The following is a 25,493-nucleotide window of genomic DNA, read 5'->3' on the forward strand; positions in this document are numbered from 1 at the left end:
AGAAACTCGGCGGTTGCTCTTTTTAATTTTTCAATTTACAATGTTATTATACCGTACTATACAAGCCATTGCAGCCCCGTGCATTGCTGGAGCGAGTCAAATCCAAGCTTTTTTATCGTTTACATAGTCTGCGACTGTATAATATGCTTTTTTTAGGAGCATACTTTTAACACATTTTTTAAACTTGTGTAAAGGGAAGTCTAGAGAAAAACAGAATCGGTGCCAATAGACTTTAGAGCTTGCATCCCGGAGCGAAGATGGACAAAGACTATTTATCACGGGAAATCAATGAGTTCTCATGTTCACAGGTTTCTAAATCCACGCAGACGAAGTCATGAGCATCTTCATATTTTGTCATTTTGTGTGGGTGGGAAAAGTTTGAATCTACCGCCACACCTGCGCGTCATGAACGTGAGATGCGGCACGCGACGCGAACCTAAACGTGCAAGTGTAATGGTTGCGAGGGTGTGCATGGCGCCAATTTTCCATTGCCCATTGGGAGATTGCCCATTTTCTTAGGAGCTTTGGAGAAGTCGCGAGCATAAGCTTTAGTACCTATAGAATAAAATCTAAAACTTACCATGGTGCTTTTGCTAATAAGTCTTGCGCGTCACCATTTTTTTGACTTTCCACGGACGCCATCTGAAAAAAACAAAAAACAAATGTTATAAAATTGGAAAAGAGATAACTGATAACTGCAGAATGGGTTTTTTGACATTTAGCAACTGTATGAAAAATTAAATTAATTTATTCAAACAGGATTATTGACCTCTTCACCAAAGTTAAATGTGTACCTAATAGGTAATATTTTATACCGAAGAGCACAAAAGCTTGATTTAAAAAAACCCTACATCAAACTCGGCGCGGTAGGTATTCTTTTTGTTAGCACCTTTTTTCTGAAGTCTGACCGATGCCTACAAAAAGCTTTATTTTTTCGTTAAGCACCGCTAATTTTTTTTTTTAATCAAAGACACGTGTAGGCAGATATAAAATGACCTTGAAATTCGCTAAAACTAGCCAGACCATCAATTAGGAACCACTAGATAATAAAATCCATTTCGAATAACAACTTAGTAGGTAGATAATATGATTATACATAGTTATATTATACAAATTATTGTAAAGCTTTTTAGGGTTCCGTACCCGAAGGGTGCCAGTGGGACTCCATGCTAAGCCTCTGCTGTCCGTCCGTCTGTTCGTCCGTCAGTCTGTCAGCGGGCGTAATAGGAAGAGAGTTGTAATTTTCAGTGTGTATTTCTATTGCAGAAAAACTGAGATGGCGAATTTTATAATGGGCGCCATGCAAATTTAAAAAAATTAATAACTAGGTAGGTATTGTTATAATATTTACGATGATACGGAACCCTTTGTGTGCGAGTTCAACTCGCGCTTAAGCATTTTTTGTTTTTACATAAACATGATCATAATAAATGTGGTTCTAATTAGGTACCTAATATTTGAGTGATTCTTTTAGTTAAATCTTGAAATTCGCTAGAAACAACCCAGACCATCAATCAAGAAGAACTAGATAATGAAATCCATTTCTAATAACAACTTGGTAGGTAGATACGATTATAGTTATACTAGCAGTTGCCCGCGACTTCGTCCGAATTTCTGGTTTCTCATGAGATCAGAAATTTTCCCGCTGCAAAAGGCCTCACTTACCTACTCACTCAGTCTCACCTTAAGGCACGGAACCCAGAATACCTAAATGCCAATTTTTCATGTTTCTAACTTCAAAAACATGGATTTTCATATAACCTTTGAACCCCCATATCACCCTTTTAGGAGTGTATTTACGTAAAAAAAATTTTTAGCAGATACTTACTTACAAATGTTCATGGGCGGCGGTAATCACTTAACATCAGGTGACCCGCCTGCTCATTTGATTGCTATCTCTATTTTTTTTTAAACTTACCCCTTAAAAAGAGCCTACCTTCCAAATGCTAGCACAATTGAAATTCTCCCTTACAACCTTTCATCCCCTATTTTACTACCTTTAAGAGGGGATTTTCAATAATTAAAACTTTCCGTTAACCATGAGTGATAATGGAGCCGAGAATTATCCGAATGTCTATCATGAAAAAAATCTGTCATGGCAATAGACGGTAGTTTTGAATAGGTGTAGGTATCAAAAAGAACTAGCCTTGCCACTGCACTTCTGTCATCCGAGTTCTATCCGTCATCCGTGAGAATACCAGCCATATTCATCTAAGATACCAGCGCTTATCTACGACATAATGTGTCATAAGCTCCCATACAAAACAAGAACGTATTTTTACGGACTCGGATCGGATGAGTGCGTAACCGCCGTTATACTGTGAGATGACTAAAACACTAGAACATGACTGTGATGGTAAATTATGTTAGCCAAAGCACTCACGGCATTGATTGTAGCAAAACTCACAACTAAACCTCGTCTTTGACCATAGAGACAGAGGATTTAAAGAACAGCATTCTTGCCTCCCTAATAGCTGAAAAGGCAAGAATAAGAAATACAGAAATAGAAAAAGGCAAGAAGGCAAAACTAACAAAGACAGTATTAATAGGTTTATAGACGAAGTTAAACTCCCGAAAGAGTTTCAAAGTATAGATAGATAGACATTGGGGTAAACAAAACCTGGATTGAAATTACAGCACATGCATTATTCATGAAAATAGAAAAAATGCTATGTAATAAGTAGCTGCATATCGACCTGCGAAATCGAATAGGTACTACATTGTAGCATAATGGCCAATAATATTAATTAGATCATTAAATAATAATTAAAGAATCCAGCCGCAAATCCACGCAGTCCTAAAAATATTAGTTTTATTCTATAACAATTTTTTTATAACAAAAAAAAATTAGAAAACTAAATATTATTTTACAATTACAGAGTTTATTCAGCTTTGGGGTACATATTTGGAAAAAAAGACGTGTGGTGTCGTGGGACATTTGATTTTTAACTTAGAAAGAACACTTTTGCACTTACCTTAAGTACTAGATGCGTAAATATCTCTATACCAAATTTCGTCCAAATCTGTTAAATACATAAGCCGTGAAAAGTTAGCAGACAGACAGTAGTTGTGAGACTTCGAAGTCAGACAATACACACAAAAACTAGAGGCCTTCGTAATATGGTGCTAGGACGTACTAGTGAAGAATACCTACTGCAAATAAACTGGATTCGAAAAAACCAAGAAACTATAAGTTCTATACTTCTATGAAACACCGGTAAAAACAGAGATCTAATTTCACCATCAAATGCAGGAAGGTCAATTATTTGGGTGATGTTCTCAGATATGACCGATTCTGCCTCCTTCAGACCATCATGATGTAAAATTGTGGCAAAAAGAAGCAATGGTAGAAGAAGAAAGTCCTGGCTTAGGAACATGGCAAATGGACCATGGATAAGGCATAGGCATGGATAAGGCAAATGGATCAAAATAGCCAACTTAGCTCTTTGCCGTTATTATTATAACGAGACGTAGGTATATTATTATAACGAGACGAAGATGCAATTTTCGATCCTAATATTTTGGTAACATAATATGCCAAATTCCTGACCGAAACCCTTTTAAATAGTAATATGGTCAGGTAATATAAAAATTAAAAACTTATAAGGAAAGAACATAAGTAGGTACCTAAATACCTGAAGTGAAAGAAGGCAAACTAATTAAAATGGTAGGTAGTCTACCGACATTTAATATTTCAAATCTACAAAAGATCTTAAACATTCAAGTAGGTAATACATAAACAACTGAAGTTTTATTTAACATTGAACTAGAAGGTAACATGGTTAAATATGTAAAAAGAGGATAGGACGTTTGCAATAAAAGGTTGGAAACCCTTGAACTAGAATAGTAATTATAGATGATATACGTATATATATATGATAGATCATAAGATACCTAAATAGGTAAAATGTATTTACAATAAAAGGACTTTTGCAATAAAGGTTGAAAACCTTTGACCTAGAATAGAAAATGGACGACAAAACTCGATACACTTGCATTAAATTAATTTAAATTCCAAACAATTTTTCCGTAAAACTCTTAAACATTAATTAATAACCTGTTTAATTATGATTAAGACACGTGAATTATACAAATGAGGAAATGTGTTTAAACAATGTAGGTACCTATAATAAGTAGGGCGTAAATATTAGTAAAACGGTTAAAATATTATAACGAAATATTTATGAAGAGTTAAAGACTTACATTAAATCACTTTCGAAATACTTAGATATTCAAAATCACTGAACTCTCAAGTCTAAACAATTACGGGAAGTTTTTATTCGCTCTCGTTTATCGCGACCGTCCGATGATAAATATTGCGACTGACTGGCGCGAATCGCGATGCGTACAGAATTAGGTCGAAGCTGTTGTGTATTGTCATTGACAAGTTTATCAGATCGAGTGCAAAGCTATCGGTCACTCACTACTATACCTACTCGCTAGAAACATTAGAGCTGTACCTATAAAATTCTAGGAATAGATATTCCCAGATTTTGAAGGATATAATCTCCATTCTTCTGTATTTGTCCTTCCTTTGTCTTCCTCAGAAGACAAAATTTTTGTATCTTCTACCTCAGTCTTTGAAACAGGAAGTTTACCACTGTGCTAATTTTATATCAAACATAAATTTTAATGAACACGTTTTTAGGGTTCCGTACCTCAAAAGGAAAAACGGAACCCTTATAGGATCACTTTGTTGTCTGTCTATCTGTCTGTCTGTCTGTCTGTCTGTCGGTCTGTCAAGAAACCTACAGGGTACTTCCCGTTGACCTAGAATCATGAAATTTGGCAGGTAGGTAGGTCTTATAGCAGACATTCGGGGGAAAATCTGAAAACCGTGAATTTGTGGTTACATCACACAAAAAGAAAATTAAATTGTGGGCATGAACTAATAATTAGTATTTTCAATTTTCGAGGTTAGATAACTAAATATATCAAGTGGGGTATCATAAAAAGGCTTCACCTGTGCATTCAAAACAGTTTTTTTTTAATTATAGTGCAAAATGTCGAAAAAATACGACTGTAGTACGGAACCCTCGTTGCGCGACGCTGACTCTGTCATATATCTCAATAACAGAATCAAAAACAACAACATAAATTTAAATTAATTAATTAATTATTATTAGTATGTACCCAGGCAGTAATTATTTTAATGTTGAGTATACATTTAAACAAATTTTAATAAACACGTATTTTAAATAATTTTTAAGTAAGTAGGTTAAAAATATCGAAGTAGGTAGGTACAGAAAATTGTGTTACGGCGTTCCCGTGACCCAGTCACCAGGCGACGTGCAGGAGGGTATTCCGGTCGCCTCTCGGCCGGCGAGTCCCACATACCTTCCCTCCAGTTGGGGATGCTCTCTTACATATAAACACATTCGCCATCAAACGGGATCCTGCAGAAAACGAGATGCTGCAAAAAACTGGACTGCCGTGTGAAAGGGGGGTTAGAGAGTTCCACTTAATGTTCTCAAAGGCGTGTGAGTTCTACCAATCAGCACTTGGCCAGCGCGATTTAATTCTAAAAGGAGACAGAGAGCAAAGTTTTGTGATGTTGACGTTAGGAGGGCAAAGCTTAAGTTCGACTTGCTATTCTGTTGTAACTTAAAGCTTGAGTAGAATCTACGTTATAAGCTACGTTAGATATATATCTAACTAGCTTATGCTCGCGACTTCGTCCGCGTGGACTACACATATTTCAAACTCCTATTTCACCCCCTTAGGGGTTGAATTTTCAAAAATCCTTTCTTATCGGATGCCTACGTCATAATAGCTATCTGCATGCAAAATTTCAGCCCGATCCGTCTAGTAGTTTGAGCTGTGCGTTGATAGATCAGTCAGTCAGTCACCTTTTCCTTTAATATATTTAGAAGACTAGGGATATCTAACCAGCGTATGCTCGCGACTTCATCCGCGTGGACTACGCAAATTCAATTCAAACCCCTGTTTCACCCCCTTAGGGGTTAAATTTTCAAAAATCCTTAGCAGATGCTTACGTCATAATAGCACTACATGCCAAATTTCAGCTCTATCCGTCCAGTGGTATGAGCTGTGCTTTGATAGATCAGTCAGTTAGTCAGCTTTTCCTTTTATAGATGTAATCTGTACAAGAATGGACTTTAGCCACGAATTTCAAGTTGGAGTAGGTAGATATTATATTTTGACATCGTATTGCGTTAGGTAGGTCGGTAGGTAGGTATAAACAGGCTAGCGCCCACGGTTCACGTGTTGACACGTGATGAATCGCATTTGCATTTCGGGCTACAGAGGGCATTGCAATGCAGGTTCCCAGACGTTCCCAGACGATATTATATATAATGGAAATCACTCACGATAGTTTAAACGCTAAAATAAGTATTCACGTGACACAGTATCTATCCTCAAAAGCATCTGAGTTTATTTCATAATTTGCATAACGCTAAAAACACGGCAAGAAAAATGCAATAACATGTAGCTATGCCATTAAAAAATTCCGCCCAACCTTGAGGCGTGTAATTCTCGAGCAAGCGCGAGCAAACATGGCGAACCAGAAGTGGATATGAAACAGCGCTTTCTAGTCCAAGGTCGCTTAGCTTTGGACGGTGGACAGTTGGGCGGCTGCGAATTGGCTGTTTTATCCAAACTAATACTATAAACTAGCTGATGCCCACGGCTTCGCCCACTTAGATTTGGGTTTTTAAAAATCCCGTGGGGACTTTTGATTTTCCAGGACAAAAAGTAGCCTATCCGACCTATCCGTACTAGCCGGTCCCCGGGATGCAAGGTATCTCAGTACCTACCAAAGGAGTATGTCCATAGACAGAACCTACTCTCACGAGAAGCATTGTACCTTAAATTTTTAAGTTTAATCGATAATGTAAAATTGTTATTACACTTAAAACTAACAAAAGACTTGGATTTTGTGTATTTTGGAACAGCCTCTATTTAATAAAAACTGAAATAAGTATAATTTATTTTTGACTATCTGATGCCCGCGACTTCGTACGCGTGGATTAAGGTTTTTAAAAAACCCGTGGGAACGCTTCAATTTCCCGGGATAAAAAATAGCCTATATCACTTTCCACGTCTTTAACTATACCCATGCAAAAAAACACCTCGACCCGTTGCTCCGTTGCGACGTGATTGACAAACCAACAAACCAACAAAAAAACACACTTCCACATTTATAATATGGGTACTGATTTAGACAAATAATATTAGGTATTTGACTACATAAAAAATAAATTATTTCTCAGTGATTATTAAATAGAGGCTCTTCCAAAACACATGAAATCCACGTCCTTTGTTAGTTTTAAGTGTATTAACCATTTTAAATTATCGATTAAACTAAAAAAAAGTACATTATTATGATGTGACGTCACATTCTATTATTTCATAGAATTTCGCATACTAAGTGCGCGTTTAGACGTTAGATAAAAAGTAACTGATTTGACAAGTTGTCAAATACCGTATTGGCAACTGATCCAAACGACCAATACAACACACCTCGACTACAGCTAACCGACCACGTTTACTTTCCCAGTGGTCAGTGCACCGGGCGATGATCTTGGTTGCGCCACGACCAAAGCGCCAAAGCCATGGATTGCGCGATTGTTTTGTAGAAATATATGCATTTCTTCAGATAGCCCGCTGCTTGCGAGTGACGACATCTGGCGGAAACATACCGGTTCTTAGGCGTTGCTTGCAAATATAATGGATTGTTTTTCTAAAATTGTAATGTGGGACGATCATCATCATCTCCAACCATCGCTGGCATACTACCACAGAGTAAGGAAAGACGCAGTAGTCCAACGCCATTGATCTTGTGGTAAATGACGATCCTTCAATACAGGTCACGGAATTACTGAGGCTGTCCCGTGTCGCTCCCTGGTCCGTCCCTTACCACACAATTTCTCTGTCTAGACGGCTTCGTCTAACCTCTGTAGTACTATCGTTACTCTATGATACTACTGAAGATGAGTCTCTTGAGACTTTGGTAATATGCCAAATGTGGATTGGCAAACACACGCCTTAGAGAACATTATGGAGAACTGAATGATGAACTATGAACTCTCAAGCATTGTAGGTATAGTACGCGGCCAAAAGTAATGTACCTCGGCCTTTAGAATGACATTTCGGCTTTGTCTCTGTCACTCATACCTATATGACGTTTTGTCGGTCTCAATGACAGAGACAGTGCTCTATAAACTTGCTATCTCCTTCTAAAGGTCGATATACATTACTTTCAGGCGCGTACTGTATGGTGCATGCTTGAGAGTTCATCGTGGATCATGAGAAACCTTTCCTCACGATGTTTTGCTTCACCATTAAAATAGGTGATAAGTATAAATTATTCCACCTAATGGTAAGTGATTAAAGTGTTTATGTAGTCTAAGATGAAGGCGGACTAATTTGGCAGAAGTATGGCAGTTTTTTTAAACCCATAATCTCCTGTTTCTATACGGCATCGTACCTCTGATGCTGCAAATGTTCATGGGTGGCGGTAATCACTTAACATCAGGTGACCCGCCTGCGCGATTGCTCCTCGAGATCTTGAGACCTCCTACTAATAAGACCACAGTGCCTACCACTGCGCCAGGGAGGTCGTCAAAATATGTATATACCTACGCAAGCTCACAGAAAAGCTGCCTAGCGTGAAGTGACGTGACGCAAGATTAGGCGTTAAAAATTGAGTCATTATACATAATGATGCATCATAGTTTTGGAGGCCAAAATCCTCTTCGGGTTGAATTCTGTGAAATAGTATCTACCTACCAGACGTATCTACCGTAATCCATAACCAAGGGTTGTGTGCTTGTGTGATTGTTTTGTACAAATCAATAGGTAGGTTACCTACGCTAGATTGAAAGACAAGCCAACAAGCCAACAAAAAAATATTCTAAATGCGAAAGTGTGTTTGTTTGTTTGTCCTTCAATCACGTCGCAACGGAGCAACGGATTGACGTGATTTTTTACATGGTTATACTTAAGGACCTGGAGATTGACATGGGCAACTTTTTATCCCGGAAAATCAAAGATAAAAATCCCGTGGGAACTCCACGGGATTGTTATCCTAAATCCACAAAGTCTAAATCGCAGGCATCAGCTAGGTAGGTACTAGGTAGGCGCATAGTAAAAAAAATTAAATAAAACCGCCCAAGTGCGAGTCAGGCTCGCGCAATGAGGAACGATTTTGAATTATCGATTAGATAAACTAAAAAAGCACGTCAAATGATTGTTACGTCACGTGCTGGCATTTTATAGAATAGCGCATACTAAGCGCGCATTTTGACGTGATAAAAATAGTTACTGATTTGACTAGTTGTCAAATACCATAATTAATTATTGTAGGTACGGAACATGCGCGAGTCTGACTCGCACTTAGCCGGTTTTATTTCTTAGTCACAGAGTACTTTGTAAATAAAGGAATACCTACAATCTACATCCTATAAAGTAAGTAAATAAAATCCATACTAATATTATAAATGCAAAAGTGTGTCTGTCTGTCTGTCTGTCTGTCTGCTAGCCTTTCACGGCCCATCCGTTCAACCGATTTTGATGAAATTTGGTACAGAGATAGCTTGCATCCCGGGGAAGGACATAGGCTACTTTTTATCCCGGCAAATTAAACAGTTCCCACGGGATTTTTGAAAACCTAAATCCACGCGGACGAAGTCGTGGGCATCATCTAGTATGATATAAAATCATGAATACAATAAAAGTACCTACCTACTTAATGCAAAAAAATTCTCCAGTTATTTTTATGGCAATGACACATTTTTTCATTGTATTTAAATCAGACCTACTTAGATATTTTTATATGTACCTTGAACTTCATACAGCATTTCGATACTTTTAGGGTTCCGTACCTCAAAAGGAAAAACGGAACCCTTATAGGATCACTTTGTTGTCTGTCTGTCAAGAAACCTACAGGGTACTTCCCGTTGACCTAGAATCATGAAATTTGGCAGGTAGGTAGATCTTATAGCTGACATTTGGGGAAAAATCTGAAAACCGTGAATTTAGGGTTAGATCACACAAAAAATTAAATTGTGGTCATGAACTAATAATTAGTATTTTCAATTTTCTAAGTAAGATAACTATATTAAGTGGGGTATCATATTATGAAAGGTCTTCACCTGTGCATTCTAAAACAAATTTTTATTTATTTTTATGTATCATAATTTTTGAATTATCCTGCAAAAAATACGACTGTAGTACCTACGGAACCCTCATTGCGCGAGCCTGACTCGCACTTGACCGGTTTTTTAAGGTTCCGTGCTTCAAAAGAAAAAATAGGATCACTTTGTTGTCTGTCTGTCTGTCCGTCTGTCCCTCGTGTCTGTCAAGTAAACCTATAGGGTACTTCCCGTTGACTTAGAATCATGAAATTTGGTAGGTAAGTAGATCTTACAGCACAAGTAAAGGAATAAATCCGAAAACAGTTTATTTGTGGTTACATCGCAAAAAAATGTGTTCATGAAGAAATAATTAGTATTTTCAATTTTTAAAGTCAGCTGAGAAATTGCGTAACAAATATACAAAAAACGTACAGTCGAATTGAGAACCTCCTCCGTTTTTGAAATCGGTTAAAAAAGAATTATCCGATTTGGTTCAGTCATTTGGAAGTTATGCGCGTACCTACCCTAGGCACAGTGGCGTGCAGGTCATAGAGGCATAAATGCACCGCTTACCCCCAATGACCTGCAAGTAAACAGGTTCCTACCTAACTCATGCCTACCCTGGCTTCAAACCCTGTGCACGCCACTGCCTAGACATATATTTCGGCGATTCATTTTTATTTATACAGAAGATAGATAAGGTACCATAATGTTATAATTAGTTAATGATTGATGTAGGTAAATAAACTATTCATCATCATCATGATCAACCCATCGCCGGCTCACTACAGAGCACGGGTCTCCTCGCAGAGTGAGTAGGGTTTGGTCATAGTCTACCACGCTGTTTTCCTTCACCGTTAAAGCAAGTGATATTTAATTAAACGCTAAGATTTAATTACTTGAAACGCACATAACTCCGAGAAGTTAAAAATAACAATAAAATATTAAATAATATGACACCTTATTAATTTATGTTGTATTTTATTTTTTATTTTATATCTTATTAGAACGGCAGTGCCACTTACACTAACTAGATAATTATTAATAATAAATTTAAATACAAATTAAGGATCAAAGGACTTTGAATATGTACGCTGAGAACATTGAATGACTCTCAGCGTACTTCAGTAACTCCCGAACCAGTATTATAGACCCATCATTAAATGGGTCCCATTGAGCATTATTGTCCAAAAGCGCGTTGAACGATGCTAATGAACGGGGTATAGGTGACATAGATCTAGCAACAGTGCGATGATGTGGGACCACGAAAAGTTTATTTTTTCGTGGACGAAGATTACTATTGGATTCAGGGACACGTATGCGACACAGTTGGTATAGAGTATACTTTCTCATCGCAGTCGTCGTTGTTTGTAGGCGTAATTTTTATTATGAAGCTGATAATCTTAGAGATTGCCGTGGAAAATGTGCAGGCGATTACGCACTACGCAGCTTATTATTTTAGAAAATCAAATATTTTAGACCACTTTTCAAAGTTCAAACAAATTAATATATACGAAAACGCATGGAATTGGAACATGCCACAATTCTATGTGTAACATTTTTTTTTATTTTTAGGGTCACCACTGCGCCGAAGAGGTCATTGAATAAAATATTCATAAAATATTCCAAGACTGTATTATATTTCTTAACAATATTTTTATAGGTACTCACTTCTTTATCTTTGGCAATATAGACGGTGACCCGAACAATGCCCGTAGCCCTTATGGCATTATAGAGAGAGAGCCAGCGTGTGCAAGACCTTCCTTATTTTATAAAAGCGTGTATTTCTCTGTATATTGTCCCCAACACTGGGACGAACGTTTGTTTGAATAATTGTGGCTTTGGGAGATAACAGGTAATAAAGGTGTACAAAATCTTATGTCAAAGTAGGTATAAAGTCAGTTTTTTTTTCTTCGGAGTGGTATTAGATATAACATCATACATTGCCACTTTGCCAGACACTTGGATGAGATCTTATAGAGCACACTCTGACTTTACTTAGACTTAAAACAGACTTAAAACGAGACAGATGTATATTTCTCACATAAATCTGTCTCGTTTTAACTCTGAGCCAAGTCGTAAGTAGCCGTACGTAGCCATCGTACGCTCTATAGATCTCGGCCTTGATGTCATGGGAATCCCCGCCTGACACCCTTAAACATTAATAATTTATCAAACTTTAAAGGTTGGCAGGGGGTTGCCACCATACTAAGTGTCTGGCAAAGCACATGATTTCTAATACTATCCTGAAGAAAATATAAAAAAAATTGACTTTTTAATTTAATGTAAGATTTTTTACACCTTTATACCTGTTATCACTCAAAGCCACCATGATTCAAACAAATATCCGAACAAACGTTCCTCCCAGTGTTGGGAACAATACACAGAGAAACTTTCAGCTTTTATATAATAAGGAAAGTCTGGCACGCGCTGACTCTTAGGCCATTATCTTTATGTTATTACTTATCAGGTGTTATCATTACTAGTACTCTAATCAAACAAAAGTCAGGTTGTTCGTTTGTTCGTTGATATGTTATGATAATCGATTAAATCAGGTGATAGTCATTATAATAATGTAAATGATGCTTCAAAAGATAATAATCTTCGATTGTATAATATTATGCTTTTTTCAGAAACATACTTTTAAATAGAGGTTTTTAACTAATGATATGTTATTAAGTTGTTTAGTAACCAATTTCAATGTTTTACCCTAAATAATCACTTATAATTGTGTAGGGATAATATTTTAATGCATTCTGGTTTTTGAGTTTCATGTCTTGTTGAGAGGAATAAGATAAGAAGCTATTATATCGCTCAGTATAGTATAATAATTATACCTTCCAAAGTTATATTTGTAATTCACTCTCTTTAATTCAGATATTCATACAAATCTTGTAAATCGTAAGAACCTGGTGGGACATTTCTATTCTTTTTTCTTCTCCATATCCAAATAAGTTAACATTATAAAAGTCCTAAATTTCAGTTTTTGTTTTGTAAACCCTCAAAAATAGGTGTTTTCTCTTCACCTCTTCAGGTTATTCACCTCTCATTTAAAGAAAAATCATCACTGTGTTTTTAAAGTTTTTTTTGGAAATTTTTCATTGTTAAAAATTGTTTTCAATCACATTTATGTTTATTTTCTCAACGAAAAAACAAAAGGCAATTATCAGCATGATTCAATCAGTACCTACCTACCCTTATTATAAATGCAAAAGTGTGCTTATTTGTTGGTTTGTCCCTTCAATCACGTCGCAACGGTGCAATGGATTGACGCAATTTTTTGCATGGGTACAGATAAAGACCTGGAGAGTGACATAAGCTACTTTTTATCCCGGAAAATCAAAGAGTTCCCACGGGATTCTTAAAATTCTAATTCCACGCGGACGAAGTTGCGGGAATCAGCTAGTTTTAAATATGTTTAATTCACGATCGAAGTAAAGTCGAGGTTTCTAGCTCGTATGCTTGTACAAACATCGTTGTGTTATCAGTTATCAGCTGCTATTATTGTGGATTTCTTTGAGAGCGGTGGCAAAACGTACACGTTATAAGAAAATGTGAGTTATAATTATATTTCAATTTTAAACAGTTTTCCGAAAGTTATAACTATTTGATCCAGTTCTTGTGACGCATTCATAAATAATTTCTAGCATATTATTGAAATGAATTTCGTTCCTATCACACTACAACATTACGTGAATTCCGGGTCAACTCTTCAATCCTCATCCATACTTAAATACTAATCAATACTAATATTATAAATGCGAAAGTGTGTATGTCTGTCCGTCTGTCTGCTAGCTTTTCACGGCCCAACAGCTTAACCGATTTTGATGAAATTTGGTACAGAGTTAGCTAGTTACTTTTTATCCTGGAAAATTAAAGAGTTCCCACGGGATTCTTAGCAGCCCATCCGGTTAACAAATTTGTATGATATTTGGTACAGAGGTAGCTTACATCCCTTAAATTGGCATATGTAACTATTTATCCCGGTAAATCAAACTCACGGGATTTTAAAAACCTAAACCCACGGGGATGAAGTAGTAATTCTAGTATTATATGAACATAACTCCTGTAGAAGGAGAAGTTGGACCCCGAATTTACTTGACAGACTATATTCTTTAGCCCTCGTGGTTTAGGTGGGCTGCGTGGGCAGTTAGCACTCGTGGTTTAGGTGGGCTGCGTGGGCAGTTAGCCCTCGTGGTTTAGGTGGGCTGCGTGGGCAGTTAGCACTCGTGGTTTAGGTGGGCTGCGTGGGCAGTTAGCCCTCGTGGTTTAGGTGGGCTGCGTGGGCAGTTAGCCCTCGTGGTTTAGGTGGGCAGTTAGCCCTCGTAATTTAGGTGGGCAGTACTCTTGCAGCATAAAGATTAGGGGGTTGGAAGTTGGAACACGGATTTTACGTCAAGTTCTTACCAAAATGTTTGTATTACATTGTTTCATCAGATCGGAGCAGTAGAAGTTCCTACTTGAAATTTTTTAATTCGAAAGATTTCGAAGGTTCGAATTTTTTTTATTTATTTATTAAGTCACAAGTGTGCTGTTTACAATAAAGTTATGTTAAAAGCTAAACTTTTTGCGTTACTTATTTAATTCAATGTCATATCGACGTTAAACTAAATAAGTGTGCCTGAAATCTGCGACAAATATTTCTTTTTCTTTTACATGTGAATTTAATTCTATAAGAGAAAAAAATCTACAATAGATATGTGTATTAAGGAAATAATGTTGTTGTAGCTATTCTATATAGGTAGGGTGTGACCAGAACGCTGACAAAAAACGAACACAGGTAGAAAAAAAAACCACAAAAACGTACTGATGATTACTGATATGATAGCATAGGTACCACAAAAAACGCGAAAAATTAAATAAAAAATCATATAACTTTGTGAAAGTTTACGATATAAGTATTGCAACAGTATTAAAACACCTGACTGACGGTAGTGGTCAACGAACGTTGCGTAAGTAGGCCACTCGGAGTCAATGCCGCGTCGTAGGCGGGGCATTGACACGAGTTTTGCACGCTATACATTGCGAGTTGGAAAAATACTAAATCACTAAAACTACAAAATGAGGCAAATGGTTATTGGTATTGAATTGTGTTTAGGTAGTAGGTATAACAATAACGCTACGGGTTTCCTAGCCTTCTGGTTACACCCTGTATAAAAAGACTTGTAATGACTGACTGATAATATCAACGCACAGCCTAAGCCACTGGGGCAATATTAGATATTACTATATGCTGAGACAGGGGTTGAAAACTTGAAATTTTTGTAGGTAAGTTTTTGCTAGCGTTCGGGTTACACCCTGTATATGTGACTGTTTATTCCACCATAACTACTCTAAATGCCTGAAAAGATTTGGATGCTAAGAACCTAAGATTCCTAAATCCGCTAGAATCCTTTCATCATCCCGAGGTGATAGTTGGTTATATTTTTTTTTTGAAAAATTCAATATGGCGGCTGTATGGCTCTTTTTTCAATTGTGAAAAAAATCTTTATTAATTTGTTCATTTACAACACATGAAAGCAGTGCAAACCGCAATCGCTTTTTTAAAATTATTTTAAATAATTTGTTTAGCTGTCATTAATTTGTCCCGCAAATTGCTAATGCGCGTGGCCGCCATTTTAGCGACGTCAGCACTAGACTGAAGTTTCGAGCTGATGGTATATTTTTATTTCGGCTAACGTCAAAAGGCCGTAATTTCGATGTTAATGAGACATGGTTCCAGCGTAATAGCAATTTACGGTATTTTTAGTTATGGTTATTTTGCTCACTAATAGACGTAGAAAATAAGTATCGTGATTAGTGATGTTCCGGATATCCGTATCCGTATCCGTATCCGCGGATATCCGCAGGAAGAAAAGATTCGTATCCGTATCCGCATCCGTATCCGTTACATTTTAGCGGATCTTTTACGGATCTTTTACCTTATTAATTTTCAAAACATAAACTAAATTCTATTTTTATGTGATTAGGTAGCAATAAAATACTATTAAATAATTCCAAATTGTACTACTACCTAAACTTCTTTGTAAACATTTGTCGGGTTCCGTACCTCAAAAGGAAACCTATAGGGTACTTTCGATCGACCTATAAATTTTCACCTGAAATTTGCATAATATAGTGCCTAGCAATAATTACTAATAAAATTATTGCAAATCGTGATGACAAGCGAAACTATAATAATTGTAATAATACACTTTATCTGTGATTAAAATATGATTGATATATACAAATTACGCATACTTAACATAATTATAGAAAACAACAAAACATTTCTATTACTGACCTTTGTACATAATAATTGTCTAATAGATAATAGCTAAAGATATAATAATATATTTGGTAATCGGCGACACTTCTGACAACATTTTGGGATAGGATGGATGAACGAGGATGCGTTACGTTACGAGGGATATATTTTGTGAAACCCCTTACTTAAAAAAACCGTTAAGTGCAAAAAATAAATTCTAAATTACTTATCGCCAAAAAACGTAGGAATTTTCAAAAAATACCTACCTAAGGGTTCTTAAAAATAATGCTACGTAGGACGAAGATTTTTAGTTGTTTCCTACGTAGTACATCCGGGATTTTTAAAGCAATACTTATACCTTACTTACAAGTGGTAGCCTAGTGGTTAGGACATCCCCCTTCCAATCGGATCGGTCGGGGGTACAATCCCGGGCTCCTAACCTCTAACTTTTCGTAGTTATGGTAATTAAAATATCACTTGCTTTAACGGTGGAGGAAACCTGCATGCCTGAGAGTTCTCCTAGCTCTACAAAGCCGAATTGTCATTCTCAGGGTGAGATCTATAGAGCGCACTCAGACTTAGCTTAGACTTAAGACAGAGTTAAAACGACACATGTGAATATCTCTCACATAAATATGTCTCGTTTTAATAAATTTGTTAGTAATTCTCTCAAATTGATATAGTTTTAGGTTCAATTATGTAGTTTGATTTTAATTTAGTTTGTAGCGATGGGGCTGGCATATAGATTAAAAAAAAAAAGTCTGAGCAAAGTCAAAGTACGCTCTATAGATCTAAGGGTCGATGTACATTACTTTCTGCCGCGTACTGTACCTATTCTAAATGGAGTTCATTGAATCAAATAAAAAACTCCCCGGTCGACCTGATAACCTTTTTTGAAATTTCCTCAAAAAGAGCTCGAGCCCCGGGTCCCCACGGCCCCAAGGTCTGCACGCCAAAAGGCACAAATATGAAACTCCCATCGAAGTTTATATATTTTAAGTAATAAGTACATACTATAGAGCCTCAATAGCTCAACGGGTAAAGGAGTGGACTGAAAACCGAAAGGTCGACGGTTCAAACCCCGCCCGTTGCACTATTGTCGTACCTACTCCTAGCAGACGCTTGACGCTTAGTTGGAGAGTAAAGGGGAGGAATATTAGTCATTTAACTTGGCTAATATTCTTTTGAAAAAAACTTGTTAATTTTTTATTTTTTTTTACCCAGGGACGTAGCGGGAGCCGTGAATCTAGTGTTTGAATTCCTGTGGACTCTGCTCAAAGTGAACTACGAAACACTGCGCGGCATATGGAAGACGATCCTTCCTAACGAACCGAAAGAGGTCAAGGATGACGTAGTACTGGTACGTTTAGACTTCAAACTTAAAATAGTAGCTAAGCATGAAAAGTAGTAGCCTGGTGGTTAAGACGTCGGTAGGCGGAAGGTCTGGGGTTCGATCCTGGGCGTGGAGTAACTGAGAGCTGAGTGATTCGTCAACTTGTGACAACTGTCACCCTACTGTACCGCTCCACTACCGCAGGAGCCTATGGTGCGACAAGGCACTCTTGGCACTTGAATGACATTGACAAGGGGGCGCTGTTGGAGAACAAAGGCTCAGAATATTCAAAAGGGGACACTTGACGGCAATATTATTAGTTCCGATTTTCGCCACGCTCCAAGATAGCCTTGTCGCACTGTACTCAGTTGCGACAAGGCTTCACAAGAAAACATTATCAATTTTCTGTTATAAGTCCCGCAAATTAATAATGCGCGTAGCCGCCATTTAGTAACGTCACACTAGACTGAAGTTTCGAGCGAGACGTCATTTCGATGTTAATGAGACATGGTTCCAGCCAGTGGCGTGCAGGTCATAGAGGCATAAATGCACTGCTTACCCCAGTTGAATAGCTCAGTGCCTACCCTGGCTTCAAACCCTGTGCACGCCACTGGACTTCCAGCGCAATAGCAATTTTATATTTAAATGAGGAACCCAAAGTAACTGAGTTCTACTTGTACTTAAGATAACTGGTACCGGACATGGAATGGGGCGGGAGATGGCGCTGCGGTTCGCAAGACTTGGGGCGATCTTAGTGTGCGTCGATATCAACGCCACGACCAACGAAGAGACTGCGGAGATGATAAAACGGGAGAAAGGGAGAGCTCATAGTTACCAGTAAGTTTCCACCCCTAGGGTTTAACTATAACAAGAAACTATAACAAGGTTTAGATATAACAAGAATTTGCTTTTATAAAATAACCAGAACAATTGGTAGATTTAACACCCATTGGCTTTATTTGGTTAGGCAAATCTAGACTGCTCATAAGACCTAACAATAATAATGTAATCCAGGATAGTCATCCCTGTCATCGTTATCAACCGATAGACGTCCACTATTGAAAAAAACCGGCCAAGTGCGAGTCAGACACGCGCACTGAGGGTTCCGTACTACAATCGTATCTTATCGACATTATGCACGACAAATCAAAAACCACTAAGTAGTAGTAAAAGTATGCCTAAAAATAAATAAAAATATGTTTTAGAATGTACAAGTAAATCCCTTTCATAAATGATACCCCACTAGGTATAGTAATCTTACTTTGATAGTTGAAAATAGTAATATTTGTTCATAAACACATTTTTTTTTCTTGTGATGTAACCACAAATTCACGGTTTTTAGATTTTCCCCTCATGTCTAGTGTGTGTTATAAGACCTACCTTCCTGCCAAATTTTATGATTCCAGATCAACGGGAAGTATCCTATAGGTTTCTTGACACATAGACAGACAAACAGACAACAAGTGATCCTGTAAGGGTTCCGTTTTTCCTTTTGAGGTATGGAACCCTAAAAAAGGTATTTTGTAGGGTGTCCTCCTCACACCACGGTCTTGCTCTGCCTTGGTTTGCTGGTTTGGTACATCCAGCGCCTTCCTACAACTCCTTTGATGTTATTTAACCACCTATTGAGAAGTCTACTAGAATCCAGGATAATGTGATAATCAAATGAATCTTTTAACCAGATGTGACGTGACGGACCGAGCAGCTGTGATGCAGCTGAAGGAGAAGGTGTGTCGGGAAGTGGGTGACGTGGCGATCCTGGTGAACAACGCGGGCATCATGCCCTGCAAGCCCGTGCTGGACCAGACAGAGACGGAGATTCGACTGATGAACGATATCAACATTAATGCTAACATTTGGGTAAAGCATATCGACAAAATGTACATAATATTTGCATTAGTTTTGTCCCTAGTTCACATTCTTCGATCAATATCACAAAGAAAAAACCAGCCAAGTGCGAGTCAGGCTCGCGCAACGAGGGTTCCGTACTACAGTCGTATTTTATCGACATTTTGCACGATAATTCAAAAACTGTTATGCATAAAAATAAATAAAAATCTGTTTTAGAATGCACAAGTGAAGCCCTTTCATATGATACCCCACTTGATATAGTTATCTTACTACGAAAATTGAAAATACTAATTTTTAGTTCATGACCACAATTTAATTTTTTTGTGATGTAGCTACAAATTCATGGTTTGCAGATTTTTCCCCTAATGTCAGCTATAAGACCTACCTACCTGCCAAATTTCATGATTCTAGGTCAACGGGAAGTACCCTGTAGGTTTCTTGACAGACCGACAGACAGACAGACAACAAAGTGATCCTATAAGGGTTCCGTTTTTCCTTTTGAGGTACGGAACCCTAAAAACGAACAGAGCCCCTAACAGATTGTTTCAAAGTACAGGTACCTATAAGTAGTTCCCCTCAGATCTTTCGCTCACAACTCTCTCAGATCAGGAGAAACTCAAGTCAGAAATAGGTGAGAGTTTCTTTATTTATTCTCTGAAGTTTCTACCATAAACCATCACTTCTATCTTATGTATCAAGTCAGAACTCTAATAATTCCTTTGGCTTAAAAACAATAGGACAGGTAAAACTAATATTTTTCTTTTTACAGATGATCCAAGCTTTCTTGCCAAACATGATGGCGCGGAACTACGGGCACATAGTGGCAATGTCGTCCATGGCTGGGCTGATGGGCATCCGCAACCTGGTGCCGTACTGCGGCTCCAAGTACGCCGTGCGAGGCATCATGGAGTCGCTGGCTGTTGAGCTCAGAGACGACCCGAGAGGACTCAGTGGAGTGAGTGGTTGCTTGTATAATCACTACCCCTATTATAAATGTGAAAGTGTGTTTGTTTGTTGGTTTGTCCTTCAATCACGTCGCAACAGAGCAACGGATCGACGTGATTTTTTGCACGTTTCATGCAGCAAGTATAATATAATTCAGGAAACCCCGCAGGTAGACAGGCGATATCAAACAAGTCACAGGGAGCCGCTGGATTCAGGTGGCGCAAGACCGTAGTGTGTGGAAGCCACTAGAAGAGACCTATGGACGCCCATAGACTAAAAACGACGACGACGACGGCCACTACAGGAAATGTCATCTATGGAAATACCACGATGGGCAGATGCCCAGCTTAGCTTAAATTTTTTTAAATTCAGATACAAGTTAGCCCTTGACTGCAATCTCACCTGGTGGTAAGTGACGATGCGGTCTACGATGGAAGCGGGCTAACCTGGAAGGGGTATGGCAGTTTTTTAATTAACCCTTTGGTTTCTACACGGCATCGTACCGGAGCGCTAAATCGCTTGACGGCACGGCTTTTCCGGTAGGGTGGCAACCACGGCCGAAGCCTACCACCACACCAAAGATCAGGTTGTAGATGCAACCAGTCAAGGCTATTCAAATAAAGGCAAATATACAGTAAGTTTATAAGTTCAATACGAGCCGGTAAAGCATTGGTAGGTCCTATGGTAAGGCGCCGCTTATGAACATTTGTTCATGGGCGGCGATAATACCTACTTCATGTGACCAGCCTGCTGATATTAAAATATTTAAAAAAACCGGCCAAGTGTGAGTCAGGCTCGTGCAATGAGGGTTCCGTACTACAGTCATATTTTTTCGACATTTTGCACGATAATTCAAAAACTATGATGCATAAAAATAAATAAAAATCTGTTTTTGAATGTACAGGTGAAGACCTTTCATATGATACCCCACTTGATATAGTCACTAACTTCGAAAGTTGAAAATACTTATTATTAGTTCATGACCACAATTTAATTTTTTTTTGTGTGATCTGACCCTAAATTCACGGTTTTCAGATTTTTCCCCAAATGTCAGCTATAAGATCTACCTACCTGCCAAATTTCATGATTCTAGGTCAACGGGAAGTACCCTGTAGGTTTCTTGACAGACAGACGAACAGACAGACAGACAACTAAGTGATCCTATAAGGGTTCCGTTTTTCCTTTTGAGGTACGGAACCCTAAAAAACATTGCAAACTTAAAAAATAGGTACTCTGTCAGATATTTAGTTACCATACATGGATACTATACGGTACCGACATTGAAAATTTTTAATCGTCTTATCTGTCATTGATTCGGATTAAGGTGAATACTGTTGTATTTAAATAGATAGAGGGCAGATAACAGTAGTTGCATTGACTTATATATTACTTCGTAAGGACAGGGCCATTGAACAAGTCAAAGTCGAAGTCAAAGTCAAAGTCAAAGTCAAATGATTTATTTAAAATAGGTAATAAATTACTCTTATTGATGGTCTGGTATGGTGTTAGATTTGTAAGATAATTATTACGCAAACTTAAAACTAAAGCTACGAGGGTTCCAAACACGCCCAGGTCTGAGAAGAGCCCACAACAAACAAGCAAAATGGCACCGACTCATTGGTCCTAAAATGTTTATTTAGCACCAATGCAACCTCAGTGACGTCTGAATTTCAAACGGGTCGTTCATTAGTATCTAAGAGGTGGCGCTGATTTATTTGGTTCCAAAACCGTGAAAAATTTTGTTCGCTTGGGCATAAATATCTTGTCATTTATATCGATGAGTAGTTGACATTCCAAAGTTTGTATAATGTATGTACTAAAAGATCCCGCGACTTCGTCCGCGTGGATTTAGGTTTTTTAAAAATCCCAAGGAAACTTATTGATTAACCGGGATTAAAAGTAGGTACCCTATATTTGTATACAGAACTAGCTTATGCTCGCGACTTCGTTCGCGTGGACTACACAAATTTCAAACCCCTATTTCACCCCCTTAGGGGTTGAATTTTCAAAAATCCTTTCTTAGCGGATGCCTACGTCATAATAGCTATCTGCATGCCAAATTTCAGCCCGATCCGTCCAGTAGTTTAAGCTGTGCGTTGATAGATCAGTCAGTCAGTCAGTCATTCAGTCAGTCAGTCAGTCAGTCACCTTTTCCTTTTATATATTTAGATATATAGATGAAAGAGCTTAGTCTTAGTCCACCACGGCGCCGCGCCAACTGCGGATTGGCAGACTTTACCTCTGAGAAATGGCATAGATGATATAGATATAGGTATTATTTTTCATCTTTAGTGGTGGTGATGTGGCGCTGGAGGCGAATGCTAGGAGTCTCATGGACCGAACTTCGTACCAACATCTCTATACTCCAAGAACTCGGCATTAAAAAACGACTTTCGTCGACAGTACAGAGTCGCATATTAAAATTCTTCGGATACGTCTACCGGCGTGACAGTGACTCCATCGAGCGTCTTGTTGTGCAGGGCAAGGTGGAGGGCACCAGAGGACGAGGAAGGTCACCCTTGCGATGGACCGACCAAATTAAGTCTGCTGTGTGGTCCTTTGCACGAGTGTACCAGGCTGTCGGCCAGCAGGGAGAAATGGCGAATGCTCGTGAGGCATATAACATCTGCCCTCAAAGACGTTGCTTCGTGATGACCACGACCGCTCTGCCAAGAGTGATACGACAAAGAAGAAAGAAGAAGTGGTGGAAGTTTTCAGCGCCATCTATGAAAATTTTCTCGAACGTTGCCTGGAAACCTCCTCATTAAAAAACTTTTTCCCAGATCAAATTCACAACAATATACCCGTACATCGTGGACACGGGGCTCTGCAAGAAGCCGCGCATTCGCTTCGAGAACGTGATGAAGGTGGTCAGCGCTGGGGATGCCGCCGACATGATCGTGGATGCTGTGCGACGAGAGATCATCGAGATCACTCTCCCACCCGAACTGCATTTTATGAATAGGGTATGCTTTTTTTTAATAAAGAATATTAGCCATATTGCTGACTAATATTCCCCTTTCCCCTCCAAAAGCGTAAAGCTTGTGCTAGGAGTAGGTACGACAATAGTGCAACGGGTGGGATTTGAATCGGCGACCTTTCAGTTTTCAGTCCGCTCCTAAAACCGTTGAGCTATCGAGGCTCTAGTGTATGTAAACCTAAATAATATGTTGTTCATGGCTTAGTGTGCCTTGGCACACATCATGATCAACGTGTGATCAACCGTTCTCCGGCTCACTACAGAGCACGGGTCACCTCTCAAATTGAGAAGGGTTTTGGCCATAGTCTACCACGCTGCCCGTGTGTGGATTGATAGACTTCACACACCTTTGAGAACATTATGGAAAACTCTCCGGCATGTAGGTTTCCTCACGATGTTTTCCTTCACCGTTAAATGATAAATCAAGTGATAAGGTTCCTCCCAGTGTTGGGGACAATACGCAGATAAACTTTCAGCTTTTATAAAATAACGAAGGTCTGGCACGCGCTGGCTCTTAGTCCATTAGTGTTATGTGTAAATGATAGTATAATGTATTTATTTCCAGTACATATTCCGGTTGCTGCCGTTCCAAGCCGCGTGTGTTTGGAACGATTTCTTCAACACTGGCGTCGACGCACACGACTGATTATCGATAAATTATTATTTATAAATATCATGTAGGTATATTGCATTGCATTATATATAAATACATTTAGAATAAAACAAATAGACGTTACATTGTAAAATCTAAATATAAAAAAGAAAAGGTTACTGACTGACTGACTGACTGACTGACTGATCTATCAATGCTACTAAAACTATTGGACGGAACTCACGGATCGGGCTGAAAGGAGATTGCCCATTTTCTTAGGAGCTTTAGGGCTAGGCCCCCGCTAATATAATTGTTATGTCACCATGGTTTTAATTTTATTTTGTAGACAAATAATTAACTCTTTATATTCTGCAAATGATTTCTATTTATTCAACCTGGTTATAAAGAAATCTTATTTTTTATATTGCTGATATTGAGGTTGTATTTAATTAATACTTCTTCAAAATAAATGCATGTCTACGATTCTAACTGTAATTGTAAATATTTTCAATAATAGAGTGAAAAAAGTCGTAATAAAACATAATCGTAAAAAATAACACATCTTTTAAAAATTTATTTTAAGTTTTGACACGATGCCACAAAAGAGGGCCCCGTTCACGGGCGACCTCCTTTGGCATGCAGATAGCTACTATTATGACGTAGGCAGGCAGTTATGAAAGGATTTTTGAAAATTAAACCCCTGAGGGGTGTGTGTGTGTGAGTCGACGTGGACGATGTCGCGAGCATAAACTAGTGATATATAATTAACTGGCTCATGCCGTGGCTTTGTCCGCGTGGAATTAGATTTTTAAAAATTCCATGAATAAAAAAAAATCTTGATGTTCTGGGATAAAATTAGGAATTTTAATACTTAGCAATATCTTAATAATAGATATTATACCTACTCATAATTTTGTTATTTAAGAAGTTAGGTAACTAGATATATGCAGATTCCGGTTGTTATCACTAATCACTGATGATAAGGAGCTACTTACCTAATAATTATTGTAATGGTCATTAGGGATTAGGAATTCATAGGTACATTTAAAATTATCTAATTCTAAAAATATGGTGTCGATACAGTTTTATTGTAAATAGTAATAATGGAATTAAATGTAAATATCGAGTAATGAGTTATTTACTTATATCCGTCTGTCTACCTTTTTTAACGCTGGGAAATGCGTTTACGCATCCTTCTGGAAGCCAGCCAGCCAGCTAACTAACTGGAGGGAACTTTTTTTTTATTTTTTTATTCAGATACAAGTTAGCCCTTGACTGCAATCTCACCTGGTGGTAAGTGGTGATGCAGTCTAAGATGATAGCGGGCTAACCTGGAAGGGGTATGGCAGTTTTTATTAAACCCATACCCCTTTGGTTTCTACACGGCATCGTACCGGAACGCTAAATCGCTTGGCAGCACGGCTTTGCCGGTAGGGTGGTAACTA

At 38.1% G+C, this 25,493-nt stretch overlaps 2 protein-coding genes across 2 annotated transcripts in view; one reads left to right on the plus strand and one right to left on the minus strand.

The window, feature by feature from the left end:
• The window catches only part of LOC117989448 (17-beta-hydroxysteroid dehydrogenase 13-like), a 33,388-nt gene extending 29,051 nt beyond the window's left edge, over window positions 1–4,337 (minus strand). The window contains exons 1-2 of the mRNA XM_034976815.2: window positions 4,204–4,337; window positions 581–642 (exon numbers count right to left, since the gene is read on the minus strand). Of these exons, the coding sequence (XP_034832706.1) occupies window positions 581–642 (62 nt within the window). The 5' untranslated portion in view covers window positions 4,204–4,337. The remainder of the gene's footprint in view (window positions 1–580; window positions 643–4,203) is intronic.
• A 9,209-nt stretch (window positions 4,338–13,546) lies between these two features.
• LOC117987923 (epidermal retinol dehydrogenase 2-like) lies at window positions 13,547–24,750 on the plus strand. Its single transcript, XM_034974998.2, has 7 exons — window positions 13,547–13,654; window positions 17,572–17,707; window positions 18,366–18,517; window positions 19,363–19,540; window positions 20,301–20,486; window positions 23,260–23,442; window positions 24,022–24,750. Coding segments are annotated over exons 1-7 (918 nt in total). The 5' UTR covers window positions 13,547–13,652; the 3' UTR covers window positions 24,103–24,750.
• Window positions 24,751–25,493: the final 743 nt, after the last annotated feature.

The sequence above is a fragment of the Maniola hyperantus genome, chromosome 2 (assembly GCF_902806685.2).
Source record: "Maniola hyperantus chromosome 2, iAphHyp1.2, whole genome shotgun sequence".
Lineage (NCBI taxonomy): Eukaryota > Metazoa > Arthropoda > Insecta > Lepidoptera > Nymphalidae > Maniola > Maniola hyperantus.

Bases quoted from the DNA above. Each gene is read 5' to 3' on its own strand.
- LOC117987923 (XM_034974998.2), top strand. The intron at 17,708-18,365 runs GTACGTTTAGAC...CTTGTACTTAAG, and splicing joins TCAAGGATGACGTAGTACTG to ATAACTGGTACCGGACATGG. The intron at 20,487-23,259 runs GTGAGTGGTTGC...ACTTTTTCCCAG, and splicing joins ACCCGAGAGGACTCAGTGGA to ATCAAATTCACAACAATATA.